Source organism: Melanaphis sacchari, unplaced genomic scaffold (assembly GCF_002803265.2).
Source record: "Melanaphis sacchari strain LSU unplaced genomic scaffold, SCAv2.0 Contig23_pilon_pilon, whole genome shotgun sequence".
Classification (NCBI taxonomy): Eukaryota; Metazoa; Arthropoda; class Insecta; order Hemiptera; family Aphididae; genus Melanaphis; species Melanaphis sacchari.
The window spans coordinates 4,909,681-4,919,576 of NW_020271114.1; the positions used below are offsets into that span (position 1 = coordinate 4,909,681).

At 22.7% G+C, this 9,896-nt stretch overlaps 2 protein-coding genes across 2 annotated transcripts; both read left to right on the forward strand.

Moving 5' to 3' along the window:
• Window positions 1-600: 600 nt before the first annotated feature.
• Window positions 601-2,712, forward strand: LOC112594660 (COP9 signalosome complex subunit 5). The gene is made up of 5 exons (XM_025339574.1): window positions 601-659; window positions 835-990; window positions 1,318-1,552; window positions 1,937-2,131; window positions 2,215-2,712. Exons 2-5 carry the CDS (start codon window positions 836-838, stop codon window positions 2,647-2,649), a joined length of 1,020 nt encoding a protein of 339 aa, XP_025195359.1. The 5' UTR covers window positions 601-659; window position 835; the 3' UTR covers window positions 2,650-2,712.
• An 884-nt stretch (window positions 2,713-3,596) lies between these two features.
• LOC112594657 (queuine tRNA-ribosyltransferase accessory subunit 2) lies at window positions 3,597-9,896 on the forward strand (the record flags this gene model as incomplete). Its single annotated transcript, XM_025339571.1, is given in 9 exon segments — window positions 3,597-3,928; window positions 3,988-4,140; window positions 4,639-4,757; window positions 5,073-5,229; window positions 8,935-9,129; window positions 9,214-9,377; window positions 9,453-9,545; window positions 9,630-9,755; window positions 9,821-9,896. Coding segments are annotated over 9 exon segments (1,215 nt in total), but the record flags the coding sequence as incomplete, so codon positions are not given.

Consider the following 9,896-nt stretch of genomic DNA (forward strand, 5'->3'; position numbering starts at 1 on the left):
ATTAATAATAAACAACATATAGTTAAACAATATAGTGGTTGGGTGCCACAGAATAAATGAAATAATAAAATTAATTTATTCTGTGTCGGTACTTTTAGGAGTGTAAGTAAAACTATCGTACAATGGTGCCCAGCATTTAATGTAATTACGGAAAAAAAATATTAGTATATAAATAATTAATGACATACACGAATGAATCCAATTTATACTGAACTTTCCATTTTCTATCAAATTATTTTCAAAAAATCAAAACAAAGTCTTAAGTCATCATTAAACATCTCTCTAAAGAAACAATTACAACAGAATTTTAATATTCATAACGTCCCAATTGACAAATTCAAGTCATTTGTCATGTCATAATCATAAAGATTATTATTCAAGCCCCTAGGTAAATTTTAGATATCCTGATCCGCAAATTAAAATTTTGTGTATTCAGTGATTTAAATATGCACAACATGCACAACAATAAAAGTAATACAGTGGTACCAAAAATTTATTTTTAAAAAAATTGTGATAAGAAGTATATTGTCATGTCGGTAGTGAATTCCTTATCACTATCCATTATTCTTGTTTTGTGATCAATGTTAAATTTTCTGTTTTAAACAAAAAATTGAAAAAATTAATAAATTATTCTTATTTTTTGGTTGACAATTTAGAAGGTAATATTAATTGAATTTATGTATTAGTTAGGTAGTTAATTTATTAAATATTTTGTTTATTATCTATTCTATTCAGATATTCTTATAGTAAACTAAAAACTTTGTCATGATCTTAACTTCCAATATAGACAACATTTATATTTTAACTAATGCACATGTTTGGGTTGTTCATTAGTATGGCGTCTACATCGAGGGATTCCCAAGAAATCATTGCCAAAAAGACGTGGGAATTGGAAAACAATGTACAAACTGTTAATACAGTCGACGACATATTCAAATATGACAAACAACAACAACAAGATATTTTGACTGCCAAACCTTGGGAGAAAGAGTATGTTCATATTGTATTTTTGATAAACTATAATTATTGATTTCAAAATACTCTGGCATATATATTTGTCATATTAATTAGTTTTTGTTTTTGACACTTACGTGTACAATATTATTTATTCATTTATTCAAATAATTATGAGTCAATGAGTTAAATTTAGTTGAAATTAGATTTAAAATTTTCCAATTTATCATTAGCAACTTTATGCCTGTTTAAGTTTCTGTAATCTTACAAGTTTAAAGGGCCAATTCCCATAAGCCATCCCTTTTAACAAATTTATTCTATATTAGGTATTAATGTAATGTTTTCTATTGTTAATTTTTTCAGCCCACATTATTTTAAAGATATTAAAATATCTGCATTAGCACTACTTAAAATGGTCATGCATGCTCGATCTGGTGGTATTTTGGAAATAATGGGTCTTTTACTTGGTAAAGTAGAAGGTAATACTATGATCGTCATGGATTCTTTTGCTTTACCTGTTGAAGGAACAGAAACCAGAGTCAATGCTCAAGCTCAAGCTTATGAATACATGACAGCATATATTGAATCCGCTAAAGTTGTAAGTTTATATAAAGTATATTTAAGTAAGTAATGTTTATATTATCAGTTATAGATATGTTTGCAAAACTATTAGGTTTTGTCAGAATACTTGATATGTTCATAAAGTCATATATTTTGCTCATGAAATAAAAATAAGCTGTTTGAATATAATTTTTGATTATTTTTCAGTATTATATTTGAACTTTTATTTTGGATTTATTTATAGCATATGTGTGACAATTTATTTTAAAGTACAATTATTTTTAGTCATATTATTAATATAATTTAAATAAATTATTTTTTGATGTATTTTTCAATTAATGTACCTAATAAATAATAAATCATAACTAATAGAATTTATTTTATTTCATAATTATATATTGTTAATTTTTAAATATTTTAGGTTGGACGTCAAGAAAATGCGATTGGATGGTATCACAGCCACCCTGGCTATGGCTGCTGGTTATCAGGTATTGATGTTTCAACTCAAATGTTAAATCAGAATTTTCAAGAACCTTTTGTAGCAATTGTAATTGATCCAGTTAGAACAATTTCAGCTGGTAAAGTTTGTTTGGGAGCATTCCGTACTTATCCTAAGGCAAGTTTATAAAGTTTTTTTAATATTTGTTCTTTTTATGTCTATTATTATTATGCTATTTAAAACATAAATACAATTTGTAGGGTTATAAACCAGCAAATGAAGAACCATCCGAGTATCAGACTATTCCATTAAATAAAATTGAAGACTTTGGAGTACACTGTAAACAATACTATTCATTAGAAGTAAATTATTTCAAATCTTCCCTGGATCGGCGTTTATTGGATTCATTATGGAATAAGTATTGGGTGAACACTTTAAGTTCGTCCAGTTTGATAACAAATGCTGATTACTTAACTGGTCAAATAAATGATCTTTCTGATAAACTAGAACAAGCTGACACTTCTCTGAGTCGTACATTTTTTGAGCCTGTTGACCGTACTAAAACAGAAAATAAATTGGTAAAAGCTACTAAGGATAGTAATAAAGCTACAATCGAAATATTATGTGGATTAATGTCTCAAACAATTAAAGAAGCTCTATTTAATAGTTGTACACCAAAAAATAATCAGCAATAAAAACAAATTTGTATTATAATTACCAAGTAAATAATTAAGATTCTCAACATAACTAATTATAATGCCTACATTTTTTAAATAAATTATATATGTATGATAATAAAAATGTGTTAACTTATTTTTTCATTAAAACTGTTTTAATATTAGCAGTTATTAAGTGAAATGAAAAACTGTTTTTGATGTTTACATTATATCAAGAAATATAGCATGAATAACATAATAATTAATAAATATTATAAAGTAAATTATATCATTTACAATTTAATAATACTTATTTTATCTTCATAAAGTTAAAAATATAATTTCTACTTTTACTGTATCTTATAAATCATTTGTTTACATTTAATATTGTAAATATCTAATATGTATCATGGCAATTTTTTATTTAAGTTCATAATGATAAAGATTAAAAATTAATTTTTAATTTAAAAACATTTTACTACTATTCATCGTATTATATTTATTTATTTTTGCATTCATTGTACAAGAACAAAACTAAATATTGTCTCTAAATACTGAGTATAAACTTGCGTATAAGATATACCCTATAAACACTAAAATATTTGTTCTGTGAATAGTCTTATAATGATATGTTTTCTTTTGTCACTTATTATATTTTTGAGCAGAAAAAATGCTTTTATATTCAATTCGAGAATAGTTTCTAATAGAAAATTGTATAATTTGTATCTATTGTAAATTGTAATACACATAAAATGATTAAAGGTTCATTTATGAGTTATGATTTTATATTATAATTATGTGAAATTATCTAAGACCGACGCGATCCTTATAGTAAAAACTCTAAAAACTAATAAAAATTAAAACTATTTACATTATAATCATTATATAAAATTGATATCAATAATTTATGAATACTGAGGAAATGTGTAATCTCAGAAAGTAAGATTATGTTTTACTCAATTACCATTGATAACATAATCATTGCCATTTCTAAAAAACTGATAACGATTAACCCGCGTGGTTGATATGTAAAGTAGCATTTGAAATCAAAATGTTTAAGCTTTGAACAATTTAATTATTTTCAATTTTGGTTATTTCACTTTTGTCAGCAGCAAAATTATTTTATTATTACTAACAACCCTACTTTTCTTCTCCTGCCGACGTCATTTTCTTTCAAACATCATCGATGGAGCAAGCCGGATTTTCGGTAGTCACGGACAGACACAATGACATACCACCGGCAAATGGACCCAGACTCGGGACGCTAAAACACTCAAACTCTCAAATTGTCACTCCGGCTTTCATGTTTTACACTAAAGTAAAAAATTCCACATCCTTTACAATAATGTTATTATTGTTTTTTTGCGATTTTTCTAGCGTGGAAGTGTGCCATATATATCAAGAGAAGTATTTGAAAAAATTGTGCCTGATGATCAGGTATTGTTTAATTTTCCATTGCCGACATGTCTAAGTTTTCATCAACCACTGAAAGAATTTAAACGTGGTCTCAACGCGTTTGTTGGTCTTGAGGTATATATTAATTTCATTACTAACACTAGTCACTAATATTCATTTAAAATACTTTTGAATATCTAGGGTTTGTGATTCTACTAGAATTATGCATTAATGCTTAAAGTTTGATTATTTAGGTATTTAAAATTAATGATTTTCATTTTAATTTAATCAGGAGTCTTGATTTGAACAATTTTTGTACTTATAACAAAATATTTGTCTAATGATAAGAGCAGTGGTGGTTCAATAGTTAGATTTTACTGGAGAAAATTTTTAATTTGTCCAACTTCTATCATTACTGAACCAAAAAAAGAAATATTTACCCCTAAATAATAATTCATATTTTTAGTATTAGACTATAGTATTTAATTGTATTTTTTTTTATTTTAAGTTTAATAACATTCACATAAAACATAATCGTATTTATACTAATGTCTATTAGTATTTTATAATTTTTATTTAAATATATTTGTATTATTAAGTTTTGTTTTAAAAATAAATTTTTACATTTTTTAGAAGTATTTGTCATGCTGCTCAATAACTGACTGTGTGGTAGACAACCCACAAGGTTACAATAAAAAAGAAAGTGTTGCTATTAAAACCAAAAGTGGAAATCAATTAATTAATTACGAAAAGTAAATATTATAAATTATAGCTATAATAAACAATTTATTTATTTTAATTTAATTTAAAATGTTATAAAAAGTTATATGTATATTTGTTTTTCACTTAACTTAAATTAATTGCCTATACATTTAATTTATAAGTATTGTATTATTATGTAGAACAAATAAACTATCTTACTAATATTTTATACATAGTTTTATTGTTTCAGAAAATAATTATTTTACCTTAAATTACTAAATGAAATTATAACAATTCTGCAACATCATAATTTTTATTGAAAACTATAATGAATTATATAATTTATTAAAATATGTTGTATTTAGGTATATGGATATCATGGAAGTATTCAAACCCACTATGTATGTTACCCTAAGCATTTCAGATATTAATTTGGATAGTTCACTTTCAGCAATTGAAAAGTCAGTTAACGTTTCAAATAGACTTTTTAAAAGTTGCTTGGAACAGCATCATCAATCAGAAGTGAGTTTATTTTTTTGTATGAATTAATGTTCTCGTGGAAATTGAATTATTTAGTATTTAATTCATTTATAATTTATGAGTATAAATAATTATAATTATGGTTTTAATCTTCTTGGCTTTGCTTGTTTTTTTATTTATTTATTTTTTTGTGGTTAGGTTAGATTTACATTTGTTATAATGAATTTATGAAATTGAATATAAAGTCTTAATTATAATATAATAAATATTATAATATTTTGTTGTATATCACCAATAAAAAAAGTATATTTGACAAAATTTAAGCATTTGTAACTATTAATGATATAAATAGTGCATATTTTCATGTATAAATGTTTTGTACATCACCCTAATATTCTATATAAACTATATTTGTTATTTCTAATCAATGCACTGCATAATATCATAAAATATACAATCTATCTAATATAATACATGCATTTTTAACATATTAGTTATTATTATCTATAAAAATGTTAATCAAAAGATGTTTCATTTCATACTCTATAACACATGTTTAAAAATGATACATACATATTTACATAATTAAATAATGTTTTTATAACTATGTAGCTATTAAATTTAATATCCAATGTTAACACACGTAACATTTCATAGTTACAATTTTATATATAACAAATGATTTGTAATTTTTTTCAATTTTTGTTTAATGTTAATTGGCTTACTAATGTTTATCTATTTTTTCCTATTCTAAATTATTACATATAGTACATTAAGTGGTGAATACTGTATCATAGAATATTAAATTCTATGATTATATCAATGATGCTATAAAAAATTTAGAGAAACCCACCCATAAGAGTGTTGAATGTGGGGGCCTTATTCCAACAAGGTCATGTTTACAAAATTCCTCAATAGATAAGATATTAATATATAATATATATAGTACAATTGTTAACATTGGTCTGATTGAATATGACTGACAATTTAAATAATATTTGGTAGTTGGCTATCTAATAGTGTCTATGATAAATGCATTATTTGCTGCTTTAATTTTTTCCTGTTTTGATAGAAATCTTACATTTGTTTTTGTTTAATTTATAATTGAGATTTTTATTTTATATTATTTATTACAAAATATAGTAAATTGTTCTAACATTAATTAAATTTTAAAGTTATGTTTATATAATAATTACTGACAGATTATAATGTGTTATAATTTGTTTTGAAATAAATTGTTTTTAATTTAGGCAAGTAGGCAACCACCTGAATGATAATTGCATTAGTAATCATAATATGAGTATAGGTATAGTTATATTTATGTTTTATATATTGAAAAAAATGTATACATTAAATAGGGTATATAGTTCAATGTTTTTTAATTAAGTTTTTCCTGGATCACTCATAGCTTGTAGTAATTCAAATAATAATGAATTAAAGCACTGTAATATTTGTTTTTAAATTTTGATTATAGTGTTTGATTTATTCAATGTATGGTAACTACATTTCACAAAATACAGATTAATAATTCTGGTATAATGCCCTGATTTAATGTGGTCATCGTATATTATTCCTATTATTGCTAAGTACTTAAGTTTAATGTTTAGGGTACATTGTTGCTGTATTAATACTACTCTGTAATCTGTGTGTTATCAAGTTTTTGATCAATATATATATAATATTTATATTGTTTAGGTTCATCATAGCATTATTATTACATATTATACTACCATTATAACAAACCATAAAAGTTTCCAATCTTTATTCTGTTTATTTTGTTATTACTCGTTATATTTTTAAAAGGTTATTAAAACAAAATATTAATTATTCTTCTATTAAACTGTTTTATCATAAAAAAATTTAGTAAAATATACTTATCAGAATAAAATGATTTAATTTCAAGAAAATACAATTTTAATCATTTTAATGTTGAAAAAAAAATGTATGCACCAAGTCTGTGTTTCTTAGAAAGATAACTATAAAATAGTATATATGACCTATTGAAATATTTTACATTATTTCTTTTTATTTTCTAAGATAATAATATAAATTATGTTAGTAATATATTATTGGTGTTACTATGAAATTGTAATTTGTTTACTTACATATATTTTACTTGGTATAATCATTTAACAGTTGAAATAATTACTAATAAATAATAATCAATAATAAAACTTAACTATTTAATTATTTAGAAATATTTAACTAAATATTATATTTTACTAAATCTATTCTAAAATAACTGTTTTTATATTGTATATTATCGATAGATTTATGAAAATTTGATAATTTGTATCATATTAACACCTTTTTTCTTTATTAAATATTGAAATTAAAAATTTGTCAAACTGTATTATGCCCCATTTGTTATATTTATGGTAAATTTAATTAATTTAATAATTATATTATACTAAACATTAAACAATTATTATTCCATTAATTGTTTTTAAATAATAAATTATAGCTAATTGACATGTTTATGTCGAGAAAAAAAATTGATTAATCAATGATTAAATTCTATAAGAAATAATGATTATATCCATAATTCAAAATTGTAATTTACATTGAATTTGACAATACCTGTTTGAGTCAACTTAGTTAATAAATAAAAATTAATTATGGAAAATAATTGCATTTTTAATCATAGAGTATGATTAATTTAAATAAATATACTTTTTATTGTAAAATTGAATTTGTTTTAAAATATAAAAAATAAAAATGTATTATCTTAATTCTTTAATATTGACTAATTCAATGATTATTTTTTTAGATTATCAACGTATATGTATTGCAATTAAATGGTTTTAAGAGATAGTTTTTATATTTTAAACTTTAACAATTAGTCTATCCAAGAGCATTTTTTCTTATGTGTATTTGTAGAATAACATTATTATTAAATTTTATTTTCTGGGAAATATATAACTGAAAAGTTTAGAAAAATACAATTTATTTAATTGAAAATATATTTATCCTTACTAAAGTATTATTATTTACAAAAAATTTATAAATATTTTAAATGTTAATTATACAGTACACAAGATGTTTCATTTTATATCTTTTTGTAATGCATTGATTAAAATTCTGGTTTTTAGAATATTTAAGTTTACTTTATGTCTCTGGATACTTATATTTAAGGTCTATACCACTTAAGGAATATCCTAAGGTGATATCACCTTCTTTTTTTCTAACGAGAACCAACCATTTTACTGTGAATAGTTAAGTAGAATGTATTTTTGAACACGTTAATGTGTTTAAATTAAAATTTGAATGAATAATTTTTAATTAAATTATTTGTAAAAATTAAGCATTTTTAAAATATAGTTGTATATAAAATAGGTATGATATTTTAGTCTAGTTTACTTATACATAGATAATTTTTACAATTATTATAAAATGCTAAAATATTATTTAATTAAATTATCATATTTTAAACCTATTATCATAAGTATATTATGTACAATAATTCAGAAATTATTTATTCAAATTTGATTTTTCTACTTTTAAATAGTAATAAAAAAAAAATTTTGGTAACACAGTACACTATTTAAATTAGAAGAAAAAAATCTAATTTATTTGAAAATATTGTCTTTAAGTAAACTTGAAAATTGCTGAATAAAAAATCAAGATTGATTTTTATTATCAAAAAAAAAAAATGTAGGGTAAACATGCTTGGTGAATCACCTTATTTAAGAGTAAAATGATAACAACTACATTGTATAAACTATATATCTTAATGTTTGCTTTTAGATATTAAAACAAAGTTGTGTGATTGCTCCAATCCAAGGTGGTTATAATGTACAAGAAAGAATTCGATCTGCAACATTTTTATCAGAATATCATGATGATGTATTAGGATTTTTATTTGATGGATTTTTTACTGATGGAAGTATTGTTGAAGAAATTCCTAGTGATCTTATTCTACCTATTGTCAATAAAACAATGGTATTTATAAAGATACTGCTCAATTTACTTATTCAAATTTTATAATGTGTATTTATATAATTACAAATTTTTTATTCAAATAAGGAATGTCTCCCATATGATAAAATGAAAATCATATTCGGTGCCTGGACTCCTAGTTTAATAATCGATTTTATAAATAGTGGGGTGGATATGTTTGATTCATCCTTCCCATACATTACAACTGAACGTAATTCGGCTTTAATATTTGATTACAGTTTAAAATATAAGTAAGATTTTTTTTCATTTTAATTATATTTTTTCATTTTACTAAGCGTATTAAAATTTATTGCTTTGAATTCCAGAAATGACAGTATTATCATGGACATTCTTCATTGTAAAACAGATGAAAATGTCAACAATTCAAATGATTATGAAATATGTTTAACAGATACATGGTAATATATTCATTTTTTAAATTGTGTAATAAAATAATAATATAATATTTATTAATGTGTATATTTTGATATGAAAAATTGCAGTCATTTTGAGAAATTTGTACCAATAAAAGATTCATGTACGTGTTTGACCTGTAAAAAACATACTCGATCTTATATTCACCATCTACTAGTCTCAAATGAACTTCTAGGTTCTACATTATTAACCATGTATGTATATTGAAAAATATCCACCTAAATATAGATTATGTTAAAAAGTTAATTTTTTTTTTCAGACATAATCTACATTACTTCAATCAATTTTTCAAGGACATTCGTGAAATATTGATGAAAAAATAAATAAAAATTTTA